Raw genomic sequence first — 27630 nt, 5'->3', positions numbered from 1 at the left:
TAAAAGGTTGTTGGTTCCAACCATTAATTTTGTTTAAGGCGCACAGAGTGTGACCAATGCTTTCACTACCTCAAAAACTGAAGTAAATAAAGAAATATTTTTTTTCGCTAAAATGTATGCCTTCAGCCTGCAGCTTCGGGGCATTATAGACGCATGTCGGGTCAATAATTTTCTACTATAGTACTCCTCTCAAGTCCATATTTAATATATATTAGGGCTGGGACGATAGTGTTTTTTTTACTATCGATGCATCGTTTTTTTCATAACGCTAAAGAAACGTCTAAATAATAAGTACATATATTTTCATCAACTCTAAATCACGAAAAGTAAACGTTTCCAGTTGAACTTAAAACTACACATTTCTAATTATTTCTAGTCACACTGTTGGCGAGGTTCCCCACAAAAAGTTAATGAAACCTTAAATATAAATATTGCTTGACAGCAACTGGATTAGAGAAAAAAAAACTCCAACGGGGAACACAAGAATAACTATTTACAAGTCCAACGTAACAAAGTCTGTGCTCTCTCCAGAGCTTATTTTCTGTTTTTATTGAGAAATATTATAGCATTCACATTCTCTGGTTTCAAAGAGCAGAGTTTGTTCACAAGCATCCCTGCTTTGCTAAACAAATGCTCGCTCGGGACCGATGTTGCATGGATCCTTAACTTGGTCTTTGCCAAGGCTGCTAGGTTGGGAAATCGTGTCTGGTTATTTTTCCACCAAATCAGGGGATCTTCGCTGATGTAAAGAAGCATAAATCATCATCTCTTGTTGGAATAGGGTTTCCTTGGAAGTAGCCTGTGCTTGTTGCCGTCCACGAAGGAACAATGCCATTGTTTGTTCAGTCTTCGTTTTCTTTTGAACAGGTAAGTCCTCTGTGCTACACTCACTTGTACAGGCACGGTTTTCGCCTCACTCTTTTTAAAATGTGCAACCAGTCTCCTTGCTGCTGCCACTAACGTATGGGCTTCTTGTACATCCTCCAACTTTTCTTTTTTTTTTTCTTTAGTTTTTTTTATTATTTTCTCCCCAATTTGAAATGCCCAATTATTTTTTTTAGGCTCAGCTCACCGCTACCACCCCTGCACTGACTCGGGAGGGGCGAAGATGAACACACGCTGTCCTCCGAAGCGTGTGCCGTCAGCAGCCCGCTTCTTTACACACTGCAAACTCACCGTGCAGCCGCCTCAGAGCTACAGCGTCGGAGGACAACGCAGCTCTGGGCAGCTTACAGGCAACCCCGCAGGCGCCCGGCCAGACTGCAGGGGTCGCTGGTGCGCGGTGAGCCGAGGACACCCTGGCCGACCTAACCCTCCCTCCCCCTGGGTGGCACTCGGCCAATTGTGCGGCGCCCCCTGGGAGCTCCCGTCCTCGGTCGGCAAAGGAATAGTCTGGAATCGAACCGGCGACGTCCAGACTATAGGGCGCATCCTGCACTCTACGCGAGTGCTTTTACTGGATGCACCACTCAGGAGCCCCTTGCAATCAGATTTTTAAACGCAGCTCCCTCTACTATACTAACAGGTCTGATATCTTGTGTGACAACATCCACTATCAGCCTGTTATTTATTTTGCTCTGTTGCTTTTTGGATCAACTTTCTTTCCAAAATAAGCTGTCGCTGAAGGTGTTGCTTCCATTTGTTTTTTCCCGCTGTCGTATTTTGTCATGTGCCGTCTTACTGAATGATCTCGCAGGTTGGTGGTATTGCCACAGAAGCTCATTAAAACTCCACAAACAGTGCATTTTACCTTTACATTTTGTTATTTTGTAAAACCAAACATCTGACGGCATTATTTAAAATTAAATTAAGATCAACAATTTAACTAGCAATTTTTTTTTTGCTTTTGCGTACTCTGAAAATGTACATGCTGCGTAGTGGGCGGGGAGTTTTTTTTTATTATTATTATTTAAAGGAACCAAAGGAAAGACAAGGAATAAGTGTAGATTTAAATTTTGCCTGTTCTAATAAAAAACGGTCCTATTAAAGAACTGATAGATGCGTTTGAAAGTAGTCATTTTGATTAGAATACGGCAAGGTGCACTCAGATGCAAACAGCAAACTGAAATGACAGGTAGGATAACAACTTATGTGCCTAATATGAAGCGTATGTTATATATTCTTTTTTTATATTGCTTTTTATGTATTTTTTATATTAGAAAAAAAAACATTTTGATTTTACAGGTTTGTATGTACCAGTTTACACATGTTTACACATGTTTACACAATAGTGTTCAATGGAACTGCATGTGTGTTTACAACACAGCTCCTGGATGCAGGCACAGTCAGCTGGCAGACGTGTACGCTCCTCCATAGAGTACAATGCAGCCGTCACACCGGAAGTAGTGTTATATTTTCTTTTTATGTAGTATTAGAAACAATGATTTTGGTTTTATAGTTTTGTATGTACATCTACCCTTTTACACCTGTACACGGGTATACGTACATACCCGTTTCTTTTGAAATTTGTATTTTATTATATTTTTTTCACTGTTTGTAGTCATGCTGTATATGCGCTCATTTTAAAAATAAAGCCTTTATGTTTAATTTTCCATTTAAATATAGTGTTTCTGCGATGCAAATGTTAGATATGATGTTCATGAATAAACCTTTTCAGTTGTATCTGACAGTATGTCTTTAATTTTCATAACAAAGCAGTTTAAAAATGTAGGCCCCTATGGGTCAGAGTGACCCACGAGGCGGTTCTAGGTAGTTTGAAAATCTGGCGGTTCTAGTGTTAACTTACTGTCAAGAACATAATCTTGCTTCTAAAAATCACTGAGAATATGCATCTGTGAACAAATACAGGACAATGAAGAGTAACTTGCTTTTTTATTTATTTTATACATATTCTTTTGTTTTAAATCAGGCCCAACTGTAGCCATCTGTCTTAAGCAAAACTAATAATATTTAACATATGTTGTCACGTGCTGCTGTTTCAGAATTTTTTTTTTTTTATCTTGTCATTTTGAAGCAATGCACTATCCGCAACCTTTTTTGTTTTTGATTGCTGTCCGAGTCTAAATGCCGCAGGATCGTAGCTTGACATGTGATCCAATGAAACACTGCAGGTTGTACAAAATAGTTTACCACCATCACCATGTAGAATGCAAAATTATTGTACAACATCTGCTGCAGTAATTATTGTAGGTTTTTTTTTTTATTCATTTTGGACACTCGCTTAACAATACCAGTTGAGATCTTCTAATATACAAATCCCGCCCCGGCTGCCTGTATCAACCAATCAGTGAGGAGAGCCCAGAATGGTTATTGGCTGCTGTCAAGTGTCAATAAATAAATCCTGTCTCGTTTTCATTTTGAAATTGAAACAAGCTTATAAATCACATCAGGAACCTGGACCTATACACATAACTTCATTGGGTTTAAGTGCAGGGTAAAAGTACACAAAATAGACAGTTTTCACGGTGAAGAATGAATTTCACAGTCTGTGTCACATTTTTCACGGCCGTGAAATAGGTAGGGCTTGGTAATGTATTTAAGCGAATCCACGTGGACGAAACGTTGCAACGTGGTAAATCAATTAGTAATAATTCCAAATACGTGTATGAAAGAGATATTCTACATATTCAAGTATGGAGATACAAAATAAAATGATGAGGAAAGGGTAGCCTACCTCCAATGTACTGTTTGGAAAAATGATGATATAGTTGTATTCACTGAAGATCTTGCAAATCTAAGTGTAAGTGGCTATGCAAAGTCATGTACAGTTTTGATTAAAATATGGCAACGAAAAGTGAAATTTATCTCTGCAGCCGCGGCACTGGCAGGGACTGCTGCATTCACTAGAAGCTGGGCTATCAAATATTGTAACCCCAACAGCAAATTAAAAAAGAGATAATTACTTCCATGTGAATAGGCCATAGTGTTAATGTAGTTTTCAAACCTTGTTGTTTTTTTTTCTGCTATGGACAGTGGGATTGATTTTTTTTTCTTAAATTTACCATTATGGTTTACACTGGAAATTCATCATATTTTACCCTTTTTAAGCATTTTAACTCAATAATGATCGTTAATCGTCATTAGAATTTGCACGATAATCGATGTCAACGTGAGGGTTCGATTTACAACACATCTATATGAGTGGCAGCTGAAAAGAAAGAATGTAAAAAAAAAAAAATTATTTTGTTGATTAAACTCCACAAGTGCTTTGTAAAAAAATATAAAATATATAGATGTTCAACATAAATTGGTAGTGTAATACTTTATTTGCAAAATAGTGTTTTTTGTTTTTTTTTCTTTTTTGAAATGTGCACCTACATTTTTTTTACTTGGGCACCACACCCTAGATATATCTGTACGGAAAGACGTCACACACTTTAAGAACAACTCAAGAATTTAAAGCTACTGCCCATGCTACATTTTTAAGACTAAGTAAACACAGAGTAAAGACAGACAACAGTGTCTTGTTCAAGTCATGTATTCTCTGCCCTTAGCAGCGTGTTGAAAAGTACCCAAACTACAGTACAGTAGATGTGGTACTAAGTTTATTCAAAAGGACACTTTGATTTGTAAGCTGGGTCTGAGATTTAACGCATAGTATGGATGTATTAAGATGACAATAATCAGAAACAACTTTTAGTTTCATGTATAGTAAGGTGAACTGTTTTAGTCTTTTACAAAGACATTACTGTAGGTAGGATAACGTACCTCATGGAGGTATTCATTCAGTCTGGTAGAGGTTACAGGTGTGTACAATAAATATATTACAAAATATAATGCATCTTATATACCTCTAAAGATTGTATGCTGAGAAACTAAGTCTGCTATAGGCTGTAATAAAAAATGAGTCTATTTCTTAGCTGGGTTAGGGATGTAAGATGATCCTATTAAAGTGCTGGCATTGTATGTCGTTCTCTAGAAATATATCTGTATGTGTCTGTTAGCACTGTCATAATCTGTTTAATATTTAAACACTTGGTATACTTTACATTGATAGGCAAATAAAACATTTAGCACGCCAGGGAAAAGATCAACATACATCATGATACAGAACAGGCACACGCTATACAGCACCTCATTCCTTTTGATCCCCTACACAGGTACACTCTGCACTGACTTGTAGTGCTAGAAACTTCAAATCTCATGACCTACTTTAAATGAGCCCAGAAACAAAAAAGGACTCTTTCTTAGCATACAAACAAGAATAACTATAGAGAGGCACAACAGTAATATGGGAATACAGAAAGCTAATTGTTTCTGGTTAGTTACAGCTTTCTTCTTTCTTATAATTCTATTCACTCACCAGATACTTACATATCTATTCACTCACCAGATATGCACTGCATCCTTAAAGCCATTGAATAATTTCAAAATTTCCCAACATGCCACAGAACTCACTGTGGGGAAAAACATCCCATATCACTGTATACATTGGTGACCAAAACAGTTAGGGATAAAAACTGATGCTGAAAAGTTCAAAACAAGAGTGGTTTACCTAAAGTAACCACATAATGATTAAAAAGGTGATGCTGTACATTAGAGAGGAATACAGTAAACTGCTTCTTATAGTTTACTGGTACTGTTATACTATGTCATGGTTTTATTTTTCAACACAGGGCAAACAGTGTGCTAACCATGATGGACAAAACAGTCATAGTTCTTATTTGTACATGTCAATTAACATGTGAGAATGATAACATAATGGGGCAGATTTACTGACAAAAAGTTCTACAGTGTACCAGCGCAACAGCCAAAAGGCTCACGCACATACTGTACACTACATGTTGTACCTGAACACTGACAGTTTGGTCCTACAGATGGAAGTATTGAGACTGATAGTGAAGAGGTCATAAATGCATGCTATACTGGGTACACACAGTTTAACATTGTGCACAAGCGGTCAGGAACTCATCGTGTGTATTTTTCACTGAGTTCACTAAACACTTTGGTCCCCAGAGGCGAACGGATTTCTTTCACACTGCTTGTAATTAACATATTTTGCGTCTCAAATCGCGATGTCATGCCACCTTTTTCAAGCCCTGAAGCAATGCTAATTTTTTTGCTATATTTTAAGAACCAGGAAATTACATGCCAGACAGAGTCATATAGCAAGTTTGTATTTGAATGGGGTTGTCTTTAACAACAATGGGCATGTCTGTTCTTTTAATACTTAAAGAAAGGCAGCTTTCTCAAAAGGTGCTGTAAAAGAGGAAACTCCACAAACAAAAGTATAGAATAACTCACATTTAAGAGTCTTGAAAGGGCAAATGAATACAACAGAGAGAACTGTAATGTATAGACAACCAGAAAACTATACGCAATCTAATCACATTGTTTAATGTGATTCATTTTATAACAACTGGAGGCTTAGAAGTAAGGCGGGCATTTAGAAATGTCTTTGCAACAGAAAACTTTTGAACCAAGATCCATATTTCAGTGGCGGTGGCTAATGCAATTGCTCCTGTGCTTTGATATTTGTGAACAAATACAGTAGTTCACCCACACACTTTCGTACTACCCCTGCAAAAACAAACACATACCCACAACAGTACAAACACAGCTGCTGTAAACTAGAGGAAGGAAGCCAGGTTCCTGCTTTTGCCTATGAGTATTACTGAAAGTCTACACCGCAAGCACATGGTTTTTTTGTGTGCTTAGTGCAAATGTTAATTTGATTTTGCCATCTCATCAAAACCTGCTACATTAAAGAAACAAGACTGATACAATTATAATTACCACTTAGTACTTTCTTTTTGTGTGCCGTCTTGACAGAGATTGTTCACAGCAGGAGGTGATGCGTTGCTGATTGCCTTCCACTGTATCTAAACAGAATGACATGGCAAACAAGTCCACAGTACGCTTTGTTCTCAAGTCTTACTGAAAAAATCAGTTGACAACTTACTCAATCACCACTTTCAGAAACAAGAGAGAGGAGGCACAAAACTAAACTGATTGCTGTCACCAGGACCAGCTTTACCTCTTTGTGGGCCCTATGTGGAGGACAAATAGGGGTGCCCCCCTTTCAGCAACAGTATGAATAGCAAAACAATGTCTTATAGGGGCTGGTAGCCTGGACAGCCTCGCAGTACAAGCAAACATGAAATAGTGCTGATCACAGATGCTGTTCATGGCAGATCTGAACAAGTTCCCCGCACAGGCTCAAATGATCAAGAAAACTAAACTGAAACTTAAATATTAATAATAAAGAAATCATTTTCTAACATTTACAAATCAAAGATAACATCACCGGTAATTACATTATCGCTCTGGCAACTTGCTTTCAAATTGAAACTTTTTCTAGACCTGTTTTAGATAAGAACTTTTATAATAAACAACATTTGTGTTTATTACTTTATTTATAAATATTCTACAATTTAGTATTTACTGTTTTTCAGGTAAGCATTTAAATATTTAGGAACATTTGTTGTATAACTAGAGAAATACAAGCAATGGGTGCAGTCTCCCAAGGTATGGGTTGTTTGTTAACTGGCTCTCAGTTCGGCTACTGAACCACACTGAATTCGTTTACACAGGAACGCATATGGTCAACAATAAATGGTTTGGGGCTCCCGAGTGGCGCTTCCAGTAAAAGCACTTGCGTAGAATGCAGGATGCACCCTATAGTCCGGACGTTGCTGGTTCGAGCCCAGGCTATTCCTTTGCCGACCGAGGACAGTCGCTCCCAGAAGGCGGCGCACAATTGGCCGAGCGCCGCCCGGCGGAGGGAGGGTTAGGTCCGTCATGGTGTCCTCGGCTCACCGCGCACCAGCGACCCCTGTAGTCTGGCCGGGTGCCTGCGGGCTTGCCTGTAAGCTGCCCAGGGCTGCGTTGTCCTCTGACACTGTAGCTTTGGGTGGCTGCACGGCGAGTCTGCAGTGTGTAAAAAAGCGGGCGGCTAACGGGTAACTGCGTTTCTGGAGGATAAAAACTTTCTTGTATTGTAGTACCAGAAACCTCCGCCAGGGGCCGGGGTAGATTCATAGCCTGTCTAGACTTCTCGAATTCCTGCATTCATTGAAAAAAAATATCCTCGGTGACAGAGGGCATCACCTGTGCAGGAGTCGGCCGCACGGTCACTGTGGAAGTTTGAGCAATGGTTGTCGGTGTTTTGGTTGGTGCTTCTTTCTCTCTATTGCCATGAGAATGAGAGGATTTGCTAGACCTTTTTCTTGGGGGAGACGTGCTAGTGTTCCATGCTCGGTCTTAGACAAACCGCTTATCAAAACGGAGGTATAAGAGTTGAAGGAGTCCCACCACCTTGTGCCGTTGTGCCAGACATGTCGACACACATAAAACACAAATCTCTATCACAAGACGGTGAGAGGGGTGACCCACACTGAGAACAGACAGAGGCCATGTGTTTGTTTTGTTTTTTGTTTTTTAATTTCGGACAACAAAACAACAAAATAAAGGGATTTAAAGAAAATAGCGCAAGAGCGAAACTATACAATGAGTCCGTACCCAAGCTATGCAGGAGAAAATTGGACAATGTTACTAAACAGGGGCGGGCTTTTATTCTTTCAGGGATCCACTGAACTAAAAAGCTCTAATGATTACAGCAGTGGCTAGGATCCCAAGTGCCTTGAGTCTATCTCCCCCTTTGTAAAAATGCCTTTACAAACATATTGAAATACACCAAGATACTGATTTAACAGTTTGTCATGTCACATTTTTATTGTCAACATGCACTGGGAAGTCAATTGCTGTGCTTGACTGATGTCCAGATTACAATTCACAGTTTATTTTTGGTATAGCGTAGCCGTCTGCAAGAGAAAGCACTTTTCTATCCCTCAAGGTTCTGACAAAGCAGAGAACCCCAGAGCTTCTCCTATCACAGAGGATTAGGAAAGTGCTCTCAAATTACATACTAAATTAATTTATTTACACCATGATAGATTATTTTTTCCTAATACACATAAACAAATTAGATTATGAAAATGAAAATATAATTTGAATATTAAAAGAAAATAAGCTACCCATAGTTACCATGGAAGAGTAGTAAACCCATCCTCCTACCCAAATAAAATGAAACACAAACTTTGGTCATAACCTAATGCTGAACCACATAGCGCAGGGCCAAACATCTGTCATGCAGCTGTGTTTGAACGGGACAGTCTGATCCCAACAATTTTATTTTCCAGCTTCTGGTATTTAGACCCAATGTGGTGATGGGTTTTTTGTTGGAAATAATGGTCGCTGGGCATACTGAAAATGTATACAGTGTCTACGTGCATCCCAGGCAAAATGGTATTCAAGGTTCATTTGATTTAACGTGGTAAAGCGTCAAAACATAAATGTGGGATTTATGAGGGGAACTTAAAGAGTAAGTAGCGGGGTTCTGAAAAATATAACGTTCCCCACGTGTTGCTACAACTGTTTAAATAACATACCTGTAATTAATTTCTGTTTTCATTGTTAACTTTAAAATCAGGTTGAAAGCTCTTCTCAAAATGTCTGCTCTAGTGCACTGGGGTTTTAGATCTGTCCTCTAAATCACTGCAGGAAGAGTGATAAAAAAAAACAAAAAAACATAAGTGCTCTGGCTTTTCCGTTCCGTACCACATCATGGATCATTATTGCTGTGTTACCTGATTGACAATGTCGGCAATAATCCTTACACCATCAGTGCACTAGAGCAGACATTTTGAAAAGATATTTGAAACAGACTTACATAAGCGTAAAAGTTGTCACGATTTTAACAATGAGAAGGAAAATTCCAGATACATTATTTAAACAGTTGTAGCAACACGTGGGGACGTGTAATGCTATAGTTTAAGGAACCCTGCTACTTTCTCTTTAATATACTGAAATACCGAGTCTCATTTATTCTTGACCTGGATGCGTTAGTAACTTTCAGCCTCACTACAGAGCAGTGCTTTAGTGAGGCTGAGTCACAACAACATCAACAGAGGTCACATCCAATAAACCAAAAAGTAGTTGAGGTGGATGTGGAGGGTAAGTTCATTGGACAGCAAAAATACATTTGGCCGAAAACGTCTTGAAAATGTTACTGTATTCAAAACAAAGAAGGAGGGGAAAAATGCATTCATCTGTATTTAACAGGAATTTCCTTACAGTAGTCACTCGCTAGTACAGACACAGTTATTCGGATATGCCGGACACAATGTATTTCCCCCAGTAATAACCAATTAAGTGTGACACTAGGTCACTGTGAATTGCATGATCCAAAAAAAAAAAAAAAAAAGAAATAAATAAATAAATAAATAAATAAATAAATAAATAAAAATAAATAAAGGACAGTTATGACACCAAAGACGGGACGAAAATAAACTCAAGACAGATACAAGTAGCTACTAAATCGCTAAAATGAAGAACATGATTAAAAGAGAGCATCTAAACTCTACAGAGTTTAAACTAACTTGGAAAAGGGCGAGAAGCTTTCAGAAATACTGATGGACTCCAGTGGTTCGAAATGCATGATGTGGACAACAGTAATTAAAATTCTGAATTTGAAGTCTTTATGCTTTTGCAAGAAAAGAAGTCTGACTCATACCAAGCAAAAACAAAAGGTCGCAGGTAGGATATGTGTTTTACTTGCAGCTACGCATACACTAACATTTTCTATGTACACTTTAAAATGATGTATTTCTGTAACGTGTGTGCAGTAGGCCTATATGTGTACTGTATAGTAGCGTAACGTGTTAATTGTTTACTAAGCAGGCTACAGTAAAAAAAAAAAAAAAAAAAAAAAAGGGAAATGCGCTAAAATCATTTAGTTTCAATTTAAAATAATCTTTCATTATTTCCGCATTGTACTGTAATGTGTACAATGCAGCAGCATGATTCATTTTGGGTTACTCGTAGCCTAGAGGTTAAAGTAAAAAGAAAATGTGCTTGGTATTTGTTTGATTTTACTACTGTATAGGCTTAGTGTATAGATGTATTGTTTTCACATAATGTAATATGTACAGATAACACATTGAAGTTATTTCAGCACAATGATTTATACATTTAAAATACATTGAGCACTACAAATGCGTGTGGCATTTTTTTTTTGTTTAGCGAGGTACTACTGTACTATCAAACTGAGACACTGTTTGCATGCAACTGTGGTAATATTGTTGCCCAAAGATGTGGCACAGTACAGTACCAACTGAAATGTCCAGATACACAGTACTCCACAGGGTTTTTAAGGCTTCTTATTTTTCTGTAATTCCCTGCAGCCTCAAAGACATTGCATTGCGCAGCAATACAAATACACATCTAAAAAGGAAAAGACATCCATACTACCGTAATTTAAAGAATATAACTTGCACCCTTTTTCAAATATGAATGTGTTGTATTGATAAGGGTTGTGGCTTATACAAGGTGTGCAGTTTTCTCTGGTAATGTTATGTTGTTTTCAACAGGGCAGTATACATGATGTGCGCATTCTTCACAATATGAACATTATACAAGAGATAAACCATGACCGCTTAGTTAACATTCACTATTTTTAAAAGATGAACGTATTTATTTATGACACCTATTTCTATTAAACAATGACCGGGGGAATCGGCTGTAAACAAGCACTTCAAGCATGGTTACAGAATAGTTTCAATGTTGTTCCTCAGGAGAATTTACAAAACGATAAATAGGACGTTAACGAAAGGCTGATCAGTCGGCATTTTTTTTTTTATATCCACACAAGACAAAAAAGCCCTGAACACCTGCAATTAAATGGCAATGTACTAAAACCACACGTTAAATGTATTTATATTCAGTGAAAAATATGCAGGTTTCAAGCACAAAGACAGACAATAAAACATCAAATACAATTCTCATCACTATTATGATGTGCAATTCAAGTAAAACACAGTGCTTATAATTCAGAACAATTACAAGTTGCTAAAGTAGCAAGTTACTATAGTACACTACCCATAATGCAGTCAACAAAACGCATCTACAGCCCAGTGTTTATTCATAGTCAAACAATCTAATTGACAAACTAAAATAAAAAGTTGACAAATATGAATTTTGATTTGAATTTTGACTGGAACATTTAGGCAAGGAATATTGGAAAATAAACAGTACTTTTATTGGAGGCTTCATGATGACTTATATCACACTGACCTTGGAAATGGATTGATTCAGTTAAAGCACACTAGTGATGTCTGTGTTGAAAGGTGAAATATATATTTTTAGTACAAAATCACATCATTCCATTCTTACACTTGTACAATTTGGATGACAATAATAAAAATCATTAGATCAAAAAGGGTTCCTTGACAGAGCGTTACACAATTCATGAAGCTTACAGTAAAGTCTACTTGCCAGCCATTTGTAAAAGGATGAAAACTGGGAATACAAAAAGGCATTGTCATACAAATGACTGCTGTTCAAAGGTAAAGAATGCAATGGCCAGTTGGCATGTTGGTTCCCTAGATTACTTGACTTTTTACACCCAGGTGAGAAGTTCCCAGATCTCTAGCTACTGTAATCTTGTAAAGAAAAATAATAAAAAAGAAGTTTAACAAGAATCTACTGAGTGGGTATAGTTTTATACATATTATACATGATTTGTAGACTTAAATGGTAGTGAATTCTTATGTGAGACAGGTCTTTGAATTTAAATTTAACAAAAAGTGATTCTGAATTTAAACCCTACACACGAGAATGCAGAGAAAATAAATTGCTGAGCATTCTCTGTCAAGCCCCATCGTGTTTTACAGTGATGAGCCTGTAGGGCTTGATAAACCACAATGTAAAAGTCCATCACCATTGTTTATCATAACAATCTTGATCACGATATGGGAATCTTCCTGAAAATGAAGTCCAATGTGGCGTGCATGTCCTGAAAAACCTGTTGGCTGTTCTATTATGCCTGTTTCTTGCAGTAAATGGAAAATGACAACCTGATACACAATTTACAGTGTACTGTAACAGACCATTCAAACTGTACTGTAAAAAGGAAACAGATCTCCTGTGGCAACACGTAAACAAACAGCCATGCAGGAAATGTGCTGCCCTGACTTTCAAATAAGGAAGGAAGGAATAAATGAGCATGAGGCAATGTGAACAGGAGGGGGAAAAAAATAAATCTACCTTCAAACCAGCTGCCTGTGCCAAACTTTGGCTAGTACTTTAATTATGCATCCCATCATTCCATCAAATACAAAATTGCAAGTTTAATTCTCATAAGTATGACGTTTCTTTATGTTATTTCAGATTTTATGCCAGTTCTTAAAAGATGAAAAAATGTGAAAGCAGAATACAAAATTGTATTACAATACACTTTGGTAGTTCTGTGTACGTTTTTTTATGTTTTTCCTTGCTGTGATAGTGAAATGATGGCAATGTAACCTTGGTTTATCTGTTGAAATACATTTTGTTACATTGGGAAAAGAAATACATTTGGGAAAATAAATACATTTTTGGTCAGCCAATCTAGAGATGGAAATTTCAATAAGCCTAAAATATTTTGTGCATGCTGTTACAGTAGTTCAGCTGTTTGCTGTGGGAATGTCCATACATTCTGGAATTAGCTTTGTTGTGCATTTAACAATGATGGGTTTTTGGACTACTGTATATGCTCCTCCCTCAGTAATAATGCTAGAATTACCTGTAACAGGATTTACTCCAGTTCCACACATGAATCGGAACTGGTGAGAAATGCTGGGAAGGTCCCAATTTATTTTGCTACGTAATTTCTTATAATAAATGGAGCTCAGTTAACTTTGTTTCACAATAAATTGTATTTGCACCACGAGCACTACAGCACTCACTTTGGACTGGTGGCTGTGTTTGTATACCGTGGGTGTATTAAATACTGTGTTTATTGTATCGGGACTGAACCCCTGGGTTAAACTGTGTAGTACACAGCCTTGTGTACTACCAGTCATTATTATTTACTGTTGTCAAGTGACTTTGAATTATAAATAAAAACACTATTGCACCTGGATTATCGCTGTCTGTCTTATTGATCACCGCATCACTCCTGCAACTACAGACTGCAAACCACATTGCCACAAAGGCCTACACAACGTATTCTTTACTCTTGGGATATTTTCCTACTTTAACATGTTATATAGTGTAATGTCTTGCAGTAAAATAAAGGCACACACACACACACACACACACACAAGAGAAGAAATTGAACGAACCCTTTCCACAGGGTGCACTGACAGAAAGACTATCTGAATAGGGCAATTCTATTAAATTATTACTAAATATATCTGATAACATTACTGTAAAGGCACCTGTGCCAACTTAATGTCATGATTATCTCTGGTGAAGATATCTACTCAGGATACGGAGACTGCTTGATTTGGAGCAAGAGGATAGGAAGATGAAGCCTATTAAGTGTCAAAAACATCCTGCAGCTGAACTCAAAGTGCTGACAACAAAATTACAAGACATCTGTGACCTAAAAAAGAAAGAGATTAGATTTTACTTCACCTGAGAATTTACAAGTTTTTTTCTTTTTGAATTTCTGCAGTTGGTTCATTATTTGTAATTTCTTTCTTGTCTATTATTTAGGTTTCTTTTTTTTTTTATTAATCCATTTCATCAAAATAGTTTGTGATCATTTAAAAATCGACAATATATCTTAATGACCACACTACTAAGAATTGTGATGAAGTGTGTCAATTATGTTGCAGTGTAATTACAATTACACTAAAAAGTAATAGCTACACACATTAACTTGTTTATTCTACCAAGCAGTAATCACAAGTACAAAACCAGAAACATACTATATAACATTTGGTCAAACAAATGGGGTCACTAAGAGTGGTTGACAATACAAGAAGAATGTTCGCTCAATGTAAAACACAACATGGAACTGTGAATGATTAAGCTTGGAAAAGAGTATAATTGAATGGTAACTGATCAATTATATGGTAATCTCATGGTAGTTAATAACACATTATCCAATTACAATTGTGGTTGACCCCAGGTCTGATTCACTGCAGTAATTAATTGATGTCACAGAGACTCCATAGCATTTGCCAACCTGGCCTGCTCTGCACGGTACAGTAGGTCCCATTTGATTTATACTGCTGACCCTACTATAAAACAGCATGATTAAGAAACAGTGTTAAACTCTGAACTGGATCAAGGTCACCAACTGTGGATAGTCATTACCCATTCAAGCATCAACACACGTAGCCAGTCTTCAGTTACAGATCCTCAGTGGTATTCAGAGCTCCTGTTCACAGAACACTTTCCATGTCAAAGCCATTTCCAGGCTTTTGATGTTGTCCTCCAGTGTCTCGAGTTTTGACTTGCACGAAAGGAAATTTTGTTTTGAAGCTCTAGTCCAGTGTTTCTGGATTTTAGAGCTGGGGAATTGGGACATTATAATAAGTAATTATGAGTTCATATTTGGTAAAGGACAAAACTCACTGAAGGATGTGGTGATTTGATACCAAGAAGTCTACTGTACACACATGTACACAGTAACTTTGTGATTACAGAAAAAAAACTAAACTTGTCTCTGTACAGCTACCATTAGTTTGACATTTAAGATGTTATGATCTTCCTTGGACTCACTATTCTAAAAAGATGTAACAAGATCTCTCTGAAAACCTGTATTACTAGGTCGTATATTTTTAGATTTTTTGACAAACAGGTGCTCTTTTATATATAAAAAAGGGGGAAGGAAAAAAATAAATAAATAAAAATGATACTGCTTTATAAGTCTCTGTGGATTTCCCCTAATTTTACTCACCCAGTACTGAGCAAACCAGACTTATTGGTGAAGGTTTTTGCTAGGAACTTTACAATACGAAAATAAATAAATCACTCTCCTTTGGAAGGGTCCCTATGGCATACATATACCCATGGTTACAGTAAGCATGCTAAATAAATAACATCTTATTTACTGTTTGAACACTGTTTGACAGTGGGACAATGGGCTGCCCCATTGGTACACAGAATACAGCTGTGTACCAAATAAGGACACAATCTCAAAGTGTGCCATCTGTATCATTGATAGGGGACCAGTGATAATTCTTCTAATGCTATTAAGAGGTAAGGAAATTGTTTTTAAAACCTTTTTTTACAAAGTAAAATGTTACAGGAATTCACCTGGGGCTTTCCGCACATGCTGTCCAATACCACTTTCACACACAAATGCTGCTACTGAGCCATCTCAGACGTTTAAAAAATTATTTAAAATACCCCTTCACACAGCACGAAATTGCACAATCTGTGCCAGTATAATACCATCATAACCCTTTCACACAGTCAAAGGGATCCTGTGAGTACAACTTTCAAACCTGTCAGTCAACAGATTTTCATGGCAACGGCAATGGAAACAAAACAAACAAAATAAATAAGCAGAATAACATGGGAAAAAAAAAAAAAAGTTTGGAAAGGTTTATATATCACTTTCTTAATGAATGGCGCTGGAGAACTGTAGTGTGTACTGTAAACTTCCCTGTGCTCGCTTTGTCCTCTATTAATAATATGTACGTATATATGTGGAAAATTTTAAAAAAGATATTTAAGTGGGGACGCATTATTAATATTATTTTCATTCAGTCGTCTGATACTAACTGCAGTGTATTAAAAGTTGTACCTATTGCACATACTGTCAACTACTACAAAAAATTGCAGATATGTTGTTTTTATTTATTTATTTTATTTATTTAACAGCTTGTTGTGTCTGTTGCTTGCTTTGAGTTTCCTTTGCACATCGAGAAGTTCCCCGACATCATTAACTGGATTTGCCTCCAAATTCTACTGCACAGCTCAAAGTGCCACATCTGTTTAGTAGCTGCCACTCCTAGAATTGTAAGGTTAACAATTCCTTAACTTCTTCCAGTCTCCAATTACTACCTCGCCGTTGATCAGCCATTGTATTTGAAAAAAATGAAAGCGTGTAACACCGACGACAAAAATACCCAACACGTCCGGTATACAGTCACGTGGGAACTGACTTTCAATCCACACCCACTATAGCGCTTCAGTGGCGGTATAGCCTTTCACATAGGAGTTGAGATGGTTCAATGCCGTCTCTGAAACACTTCGCGAGGTGGTTCAGAGACGGCATAAAATGACGGCTCTGTGATGGTATAGGCAATTCACACGGACCAAAATGCTGCATCAGTGCCAGTTCCGAACAGTCATAACTCATCTGTGAAAGAGGTACAAGAGATGTGAGTCTACGATGAGAGTACGGTATAAAAAACATAAAACACACAAAAGCACCACAAAATTTAACTCAGAGGTACTCTGTGGCTCCAGTTCCCACCATGGTTTAGAACTTCTTCTGCATGAAGAATCAAAATGGAGTGAGAAGAGATTAAGTGTTTATTTGGCTACAGCGGGAGGCATGCCTGGTTTGGTCATATTTTGTTTGGTCAAAAAAGGGAAGTAAAAACTTCAGATGAAAGGTTTAAAATAGCAAACATTCTTTGTGCTGCTTTTATTTCTTCTCTTGAATGCTGAGAAAGCTACAGGCTTGTGCTTTCTTAATCTCTGCGGGGAAGCCAGTTCAAAAAAGCAGTGCCCTTCGAATTTGTTTAAGTGAAGTAGCTGATGCACAGAAGGGGCACAGGGTAGCAAGGTGTATCAGAGCTTAATGGTTACCATTTCTGGAGAAGATCACTTTCCATCACACTCTACAGTGGGAGGGAAAACCTAGGCATTCTTCGGGCTCCTGATTTTCCATTCTTGAGAAAGGCAAATTCCTTTTTTTAAAAATGATTCAGTTTTTTCCAATTTATTAAGAATTAATAACGTAATCTGAACATCAATACCATTTTTACATTCAAAATCTATTGAATTATTTTTTTATTTTATTTTTGTCCCTGAGATACTGTAGTTTTCAGGAAAAATCTTTCTTAAAGCAGTCCACTCGTAACAATGTACTGTAGGTGAGTCAACAAATAAAGGTCTTTTGAAAGAACAGCTTATTGCTGGCATTACAATATACAGACTCGTCGAAAACGAGGGGCATTATTACAAAAATATACAATTTTCATAAAATTACAAATTAAATACAATGTTCAGGACACTTATCTCTCACATCTGTAGTTTCATCTGCAACAACGCAGACTGGTTTATGCTGTACTTCCTGTAAAACTGCTTGCATGTGTTTCTCGTATACCCTGGACAGACAGAGTTGCCTGAGTTAGAGCAGGGCTCTTCAACTAGTTTTTTTTTTAATTTAAGGGTGCCAGATTGGAAAAAAGTTAGGAGTAGACGGGCCAGAGTATTTTACTCTGCACATTTTTAAGCAATAATAAATATTATATAACGTAATGTTCATATATTGAACAAGACTTACACATTTTACCATATAAATAGTACTTTAATAACAGAACAGTGTGAGAATTTAACAGAGTATCATTACAAACATTTTAAAATGTATGTGACACATTAATAGTATAGCTAACTGTCAAGAAGAGATCAGCGCTTCTACTTTTGAGCTTCTAACTACTGTGCCCTCTGGATACGTATTTCCAAAAGCTGCTTGTTTGTCTTCAAAAGGCCTTTTCACATTGTATGCCTTAACTACCGACACACATTCATTGCACAATAAACACATTGGCTTTGCAGTTGGTACAGTTGTTAAAATAAATAAGTATTCATTGGTCCACTAATTATTGAATCTACAATTTTCACCATTTTCTTACAAGCTAGAGTAGAGAAATCCATGTTATGGCAACATGAGTAAAAAAAAAAAAAAAAATCACTCTGAGTACACAGTATTATTAAGGAGTTAATGCTAAATTAGAAATAAAGTTTCCTTGTGTTGAGCGGGGGATGGAGTAACAGAGTTGCGATAATAGCTAAATAAATTAATGCATAAATTCAATTAATTTTTTATTTGATTTTTTATTTATTTACTTATATTTATTATTATTATTTATTTATTTATATATATTTTTTTAAATGGGGGGGGGGGGGGGGGTGATAGTTTTTTTCAGGTACTATTCACTTTTCTGTATATACAACTCCAAAATTATTCCACAAAATAGAACCCACAAAACAGCTAGTTACTTTTTTAAACAACTTGACTCACACAGCACACAGGCAAAAACGCTTTATTGCTGGGCTTCTGGGTAGTGTAGTTTTTTTTTTTTTATAGAGAATAACATTTATTTATTGATTTATTGATTTATTTATTTATTTATTTATTAATTAATTAATTTTTTTAAAGGTGCAGTTGCAAAGCAGAATTCCATTCCCAAAATGCCAATTCCGTTCCCAATGCCTAATTCCGCGATTCCGTCCGTGATTCCGCGATCGTGGAAAATCAGTAGCTGTACATTCTCATGACAGTGTTCACAAACTCAGGGATGGATTTCCTAGTCAGATCCGATATACATCAAAGCTTTTGAGCTATGCTACTACAAATTGAAGATTCTAAATTGCAGTAATTCACTAGTTTATAGGGATGGCTGGTAATTAATTCATATAGTACTGTACACCTCAAAAAGCTATTGACTTTTATAGGGATGTCCTTTGCAGATGACAGTTTTCATGAGGCACATTTTTCCATTGCTGGGTATAAATGACCTGAAGTTTAAAAAAAAAAAAAAAAAAAAGAGCCAAAAAGATCCTTGCACTTCTTGGGAAAGTATCAAGGGAAATCCTTAATGTGTTAGCGAGCACATACTTTTTCAAACATTTTCATTGATACCTTTGTAGCCCCCCCCTCTCCCCGCTTGCTGTTTGTTTTCTTGGTTTCAACAGAGGTGACTGAGGGTTATTTACACCAGTCCAGACAGATACCACTAATGAAAACAGCCTTGAATCAAAAAATCAAAAGGGAAAATAAGAGGGGTCAACAACAGTGTGTACAACAGTTCCAGGTGCACCTCTATAGCAGGGGTGGACACATACTGCATTCTGTTAAAGGGCAAAGCAACATCAAGTACTCACTGCCACAGCTATCATGGTGCTGTCTGGCCTCCATTCTGCCTGCTGGTAGGACCCAAACTGGGAGGCCGCCTTTGCCGACTCTTTGTAACTCACTATAAGAACACTGGGCTAGAAAGGAAAAGAGAAAAATACATAAATCAGTTAAATGCAGACCGCGGTTTAGGATTGATTTTTGAGACAAATTCTATTGAAAGGTGTGAGAATAGCAGATACTTTATAATAAAAGGCACTGAAGACACAGAGAAAGACTTCTAGTCAATTTGTAATTTAAATGTCAAGTTTACATCAGTAATAGTTCATACAATATACCATCATTCAGTATTTTACAGTTAAGTATAATCTAGGCAGAAATTGGTTGAGGGTCATTCCACACCAAATGGACTACATTTTTGGATCTTCCCCGCCATCTCAGATTTTTTTTGATATTGCAAATAGAGAAGTACAATTTTTCAAAACGATATACTATACTGTACAGTTTAGCTGATCATTTACATAGAAATCCATTTTGCTATCTGTTCAATCAATTATTCACTGTCTAGATGCACCTAAACCTATAAAAATACCATTAGTGAGTGTGCTAAAAGTGTGCTATTTTTAAGGATAAAGTGTGACATATTTAAGTAGATGGATACATTTTAGAATTCTCTCTTTTTTTTTTTTTTTAGACTTAAGTGTGTATCTGCTGAAGGGATGCAATTTCTGGGCTGATGTCCACTTTGAGGGCTCATACTGTAACTTAGTAACCAATTACCCTGCGACTGTAGCATTGATAACTACAATCTCATTGACATCCTCTGTCACCAATAGGTAATATTTTGACACATTGTTGAACTAGAAGGACTGTTTTATGTGTGTAGTGAGTATCTTGACTACTTTGAAAGAGCTGACCTCTCAAACACGGCCCCTTTTCAGTGCTCATTTTTGCAGGTTAACAGCTAACATTTTGGGATTCTTCTTAAAAATCAAGGTACTTCCTTCCATAGGCAGTACAAAAAGAATCTGTGAACCACTTAAATCATTAGGGTTGGTATGTTGGGCTACTGATCAGTTCCACCCTTGTCACCAAATGTATTTTCCCCCTTAGTTTTTCTTCCTTTCCTTGTTATCTGTCGTGCATTTTTCAAATACTTATACATGCCCCTGCATTAATATTAAAGAGGTCAAAATGCAACCAGAGAAACCGCCTCAACAGCTTCTTCATCCTCCTACAGCTGTGCGATATTGTACACCTCTGAAGAGTTCACTAAGTACTGTGCTATTCAAATTTTTTACATTTAATTATTTCAAATGCAACTACATTTTCAAGAAATATATGCAACTAACTATTTGTAGTTTTAATCTGTGTTTCACTTTTTAGGTGGTTCAAGTAAAATGTCTGTCAAAACATATTCAGAGCCTGTATGTATGTACGTGCATACATGCATACATACATGCATGCATGCATACATACATACATACATACATACATACACATACAGCTTTTTTGCACCTTTAGAAAAGGTATTCTGTTTTTTGTGAAAGAAAACAATAGTTGCATTTTTTGCAAAAATGTATGATGTTTAGATTCTTCTTTGTATGTATAAATAATAAAAGTAGAAAAATGCACACTATTTAATCATATCCTGATGTAACTATCACTATTACCTGCTGTATTATTGAATTGTGGTTTGTCAAACTTGTACTTTACTTGAACAAAAGTTATTGTATTTCTTGCTCTTATTGTATTACTTGTATTGTAACGCTTGAAATGTTTTTGCTTACGATTGTAAGTCGCCCTGGATAAGGGTGTCTGCTAAGAAATAAATAATAATAATAATAATAATAATAATAATAATAATAATAATAATAATAATAATAATAATACTATTAATTTGCCCCGAAATACCCCAGCAATTTCCAGCAAAATTTGGTCAAATATTTCCACTTTTTTTTTTTGGCCCTGCTAATGACATATTTCACAGACTTGGCAACCCAGGATTTCTAGAGTATTAAAAAGACAAATAAATAGTCTGTGGTGATTTTGCCTCACTGTTACCATCCATCACAAGACCTGTTCATTCATCCCTAATTGGAGATTCCATGATTAGCTTTGGACTGAAACATTAGAGGTCAGGGAGAAAGACAACTGACTGAAGCAGTGTGACCAAAACACACTACAATGAGCAAACCCCTGCGAAATAGGAAATCAAATGTGCAGGTCTAAAATAAGGCCAAAAAATATGTCAAATTCAATTTATATAAATGATAGTATTCAGTAAGTTATATACAGTACATTGGGACAACTGTACAATAGAAGCCCTCAACATTCAAGTGACATGGGTCTTCACATGTTCTATAAAATAGAGACATTATGTTAAAAGAATTCAAAGTAGTAATGAAGCCATTGGAGGATATTGTTTAATTTGTTTTTCTCTACTTTTAATTCATTAAATTCAGTATAAGGAGTCAAAGTGACATTTATTTCCACAGTAACATTAAATATACAATACTGCATCATACACTGTAAAAAGACAATAAATGACATAGGGCACACATAGAAACACAAGCTGTGTTGCAAACAAATAACATTTGCTGTAGCAACAGTAATTACCAACATCAAATCTATGTAATTATTTGAAATAGCACTTGGTAACTGTTCTGTGGCACTCAAACGGTTTCCATAACAACCAAATTTAAAAAGGTGTTGGAAGCTAAAAATCCTTCTTTGTTTGTTTTCAGCATGCCAAGTGGCCACAATATATTATTATTATTATTATTATTTATTTCTTAGCAGACGCCCTTACCCAGGGCGACTTACAATTGTTACAAGATATCACATTATTTTTTACATACAATTACCCATTTATACAGTTGGGTTTTTACTGGAGCAATCTAGGTAAAGTACCTTGCTCAAGGGTACAGCAGCAGTGTCCCCCACCTGGGATTGAACCAACGACCCTCCGGTCAAGAGTCCAGAGCCCTAACCACTACTCCACACTATTGCCCAGTACAGTATTGTAAGTGAAAATCCAAACAAATCAAATACACAAGCCTGACTTCTTGCAGTCAATGGATTTTTAAAGGGAAGTGATTGGAACCCTGTCGAAATCCTTAATAGCCTGTAAACCTGGAATCACAAGACACCACATCCTCCACCACAACAGTACTGTAAATACAACATGGAAGCTACTGTACCAATAAAAAGCTGACAGCTTGATGTTAAAGATTAGATAACTACTATTATTATAATTTATTTCTTAGCAGACGCCCTTACCCAGGGCGACTTACAATTGTTACAAGATATCACATTATTTTTTACATACAATTACCCATTTATACAGTTGGGTTTTTACTGGAGCAATCTAGGTAAAGTACCTTGCTCAAGGGTACAGCAGCAGTGTCCCCCACCTGGGATTGAACCAACGACCCTCCGGTCAAGAGTCCAGAGCCCTAACCACTACTCCACACTATTGCCCAGTACAGTATTGTAAGTGAAAATCCAAACAAATCAAATACACAAGCCTGACTTCTTGCAGTCAATGGATTTTTAAAGGGAAGTGATTGGAACCCTGTCGAAATCCTTAATAGCCTGTAAACCTGGAATCACAAGACACCACATCCTCCACCACAACAGTACTGTAAATACAACATGGAAGCTACTGTACCAATAAAAAGCTGACAGCTTGATGTTAAAGATTAGATAACTACTATTATTATTATTTATTTCTTAGCAGACGCCCTTATCCAGGGCGACTTACAATTGTTACAAGATATCACATTATTTTTACATACAATTACCCATTTATACAGTTGGGTTTTTACTGGAGCAATTTAGGTAAAGTACCTTGCTCAAGGTGCAGCAGTGTCCCCTACCAGGGATTGAACCCACAACCCTCCAATCAAGAGTCCAGAGCCCTCCACACTGATAACTTGTCCTAAACATGTCTTGACAATAGATTCTCTAATAGATATGTAAAAATGCTGACATACCATACACTAGGTACAGTACAGTATGTACAAGATAATGTACGTTTATTGAGCTTACTTCACATACAGCATGTTTTGTTAATTTAATTTTTAATAGGAAAGCTTATGAGGATGCAGAATGTGGTTCACAGAGTTCTCATCATGGTTATGATTTGAATAAAAAACAAATTAAAAAAAAGCTCCATGGTAACGTCAATGTAGACCCATTGCACTGTATGCTGTTTTGTATATAATTTACAAAAAACCTGCTTCAGCGTATTTAGTTACCTTGAAATGGATACAGAAAGTAATATATCCAGGCAGCTATTTCAATTTGTTACTTCAAAGGGATAGCTGTACAATCAGTTCTTTCAGATCAATGTGTAAGGTTTTTAATTTAAAATTGAATGGGCAATGACAAGCTGGAAGGAGTTTTTTTTTTTTTTTTTTAAACTTGTAGACTTGTAGACACAGAAAACTGCAGTGAAGTGCTATGCACGCTATGCTATTAACACAGACAGTACACTAAACAAACAAAACACATAAACAAAACAAACGGCACAAGCGCCAAAACAAAAGATCTGCACAAAAACAACAATACAGGACAGCACAGCACAACAACACACCTTCACCTTCTACCACCAACATTAATTCCAATATTAACACCAGTGAGCACCCTTTTTATACACCTGTGACTGGAGCCTAATTAATTGTTAATCAGTTTACGGCTCCAGCCACATTCTCACGTTTTCTCCCCACACACCTTATACCGGCAGGGCTTTTGCACTGCACACTGCACACTGCACACATGGCCACAATAAGCCACCACCCCCCTTAAAACACCAACCCACTCCCCTCATTTCTTTCTCCTTGTGAACTTCTGTGGGCGGGTTGAAGTTCGGCCTGGTCCCGACCCTGGTGCCTCCCCCCGGAGAAAGTGAACTGGCCACTGGTGAGGTGGACGGGGTCCCGGGAGCGCAGGCCGGCAACCGGGCAAGTGCTGCAGCCGGGAGAGGTGCGAGCAACGTCTGGGCCACCAGGGGGAGCGAAGCAGGAGACCAGGCGAACAACTGTGTCTGGTGATGCAGTGGCCTGGGACCTAGACCCAGCGACCAAAGGTCCGGACACAAGTGCCAGGTGTCTGGGAGCCCAGGTTGAAGGCTCTGACCCATCAGCACCGGGTCAGGACATAGGGGTGGTGGTCCGGGTTGTGGTGGAGGTGGTCTCCTCTCCACTGGTAGCGGTGCGGGGCACTCCGGCAGTGGCAATGCTGAGGGCCACTCCGGCAGTGGCAGTGGGTACTATGGCAGACATTCCTCCTCTTCCTCTTGAAGGAGGCAGTTGACCATGAAGTGCCTCCACTCCCAACAGACAAGGCACCAACTCAAGGCCTCAAGAGCGCTAAGGTAGGCATCCCAGCTGCCCTCCTGACCTGTAGCTGGAGACGGCTCCCCCTTCTTGGGCCAGCAGCACCTCCCTCGCTTACTTTGAGGCAGATGGAAACTCCCCTTCCCCTTTGCCACTTTGCTCTGTTTCAACTTTTTACAATATGAAACCAAACATATTCCAGTTCACTTGGAAACGAACCGCTCCAAACAGCGAAGCAAGCACCAAAAAGTGTCTCGCCACTGTCACATATACGCAACGCAGGGCTTGTCAAAACACTATACAATGACACAAGCACACCTACAAAAACACCAATGTCACATGTACACAACAGCACATCACAAAAAAAATACTATGGGTCTAATTTACAAACTGCCACAACCCAGGGCTTATTCATTGAAATTACGCATTTAATTAATACCTGTGATTGAGATTTACTATTGCGCATGCATCTCCTTTAAGCATAATAGCAAAACTGTCACAAGTCAAAGAAAAGTCATAAGAAAAATATGAAATGACAATTGAGTAATGATTTAGCACTTGTATTGTGTCTGGCTTCATTATAATTGCACCATATACACTCGCAGGGAAAACATTGTGCCAAGACATAGCGGTACAGACATTAGCGTTGCATTTGCGCTGCTCCACCCGAGTTTAGTAAACCAGCTCCTATGTTGCATCTGTATCTCGCCACACTGTCACGCGTACAAAAACAACAAGCAGCTATCATCGTCATCATCATCATCATCAATATTTGCCTTCGCTTGAAACGTCTTCTAAACACCAGCCTCAAATGAACAGTGTTTTTCCGACAAATACGAGACACTCTTTCGGTTAGTTGTAAGCACCAAATAAACAAAACAATGATTACTTGGAGAGGATTCTTTCTGCATATCTTCGGTTTAAAACACAGCAGCTAGCAATAAGAAATGTATAGGTTATGGTAAATATATAATGCTTTGAACAGATGTTTGTCACAAATGTTTTTTTGGTATTACCTTTCAAATATATTGCAGATGTGTCTAGCCCTTTTTATTATTATTATTATTATTATTATTATTATTATTATTATTATTATTATTATTAATAATAATAATAATAATAATAATAATGATAATATTATTAAGTTAATAACACCACAAAGTTGAAAGGTGGAATAGAACAGAGAAAAAAAAAAAAGCAACTGGCATATTGGATGGCGCCATGATCTCGATTAGCTGCAGAGTTTATTTTAGACAAACATCACATTAAGTTATTACACTTAATGTAAGGACACTAACCCACCGAGCTTGTTGGGGAGAAAGAAAAAAAAACTTGAACAGAGGTAAAAGAAAGTTGCAACGGAGAAAAGAAAAAAAAGAAGCAGACTGCTGTCATTTTCTTTTAAGGCATTGTTGTTTCAATATACAGGAAGTAAATGCATTTAGTGATACAGACAGATAACTTGTCACACCGTTTTCTCTGAGTGCAGAGTTATCTATATTTCATGCTTTTTTGTTTTATTTGAGAAAATTAAGACCCATGAACACTAATACAACAGCATACTTGGCTAAAAAAAAAACTGAACCGTTATTAAATCGGTATTTTATTTCATTCGAACCGGAATGGAATGAAACAAAATCAGCCGTTCAGAATTTTCAGAACCGAAGCCGAAAATTCTGGTTCGGTGCCGAAAAAAGCAACTTGTCATCGCGAGAGTGTCTTGAGGGACATCGATTGATTTTAAATCTTTCCAGTCCTGGCGTGTCATATCATGTTTTGTATTCTGATTTCCACAAGTGCACCTCATTGCTACAAAATGGCATGTAAACAAACTGCTAAATGCGCCACTGTTTCTCTTGGTACGCAAAGTTGGAAATTGTTCGAGCAATTTGCTGTTTCTGTTCTGGCGAGTTGCTTCACCATTCTGTTAAATAATGTGCATGTCTTGTATATTACTGCTGCATTTTGTAATGTGTGTAGGGGTGCTGTGTTAATTTAGTTTGACAGTTAGTTTATTAACGTTAAGTTAACCCTAAGTAATGGCCATTATTTTTGCCTCTGCCATTGTGATAGCCAGAAACACACCCACCTGCTAATTTCATAGTACATAGCGATTAAGCTTTTTTACCATGTTGTTTGTCTTTAGTTTTATTAACGTTATTATTATAGTTAATTAACATACACTTGCTTATTTTTGCTTTTATTTATTCAGTTAATTTCCTATGTTGATGCACGTGTGACATGACAACTAATACATATGTATTTATTTATTGATTGATTCATATTGTGTCTGGTGGCTAACTCCGTCCTAGAGAACACTTCAGCTATAAGAACACTTCACTTGCTTCCCGAGGGGTGTTCTCTTAGCCGGAAAGTACTGTACCAGGTTTCGTCACATTTGGATAAGCGGTTATCCAGCTAATATATGTAGAAGTGTGACATCTGTACAGACGGAAGTACAGACAGACAGAATATGATATTTAACGTATTTAAATAATGTTAATGCCAAGTTTCATGGCA

The 27630-nt window shown here is 37.2% G+C and overlaps 1 protein-coding gene across 2 annotated transcripts in view; it reads right to left on the bottom strand.

Moving 5' to 3' along the window:
- Window positions 1-27630, bottom strand: part of LOC117409314 (guanine nucleotide exchange factor subunit RIC1-like) — a 116609-nt gene that overhangs the window by 64092 nt on the left and 24887 nt on the right. For both annotated transcript variants that reach the window (XM_034015153.3, XM_034015152.3), the window contains exon 2: window positions 19798-19905. In XM_034015153.3, coding sequence (XP_033871044.2) covers window positions 19798-19905 — 108 coding nt within the window. The remainder of the gene's footprint in view (window positions 1-19797; window positions 19906-27630) is intronic.

This window comes from Acipenser ruthenus, chromosome 2 (genome assembly GCF_902713425.1).
Source record: "Acipenser ruthenus chromosome 2, fAciRut3.2 maternal haplotype, whole genome shotgun sequence".
Lineage (NCBI taxonomy): Eukaryota > Metazoa > Chordata > Actinopteri > Acipenseriformes > Acipenseridae > Acipenser > Acipenser ruthenus.
This window is presented reverse-complemented; position numbering and strand designations above follow the sequence as displayed.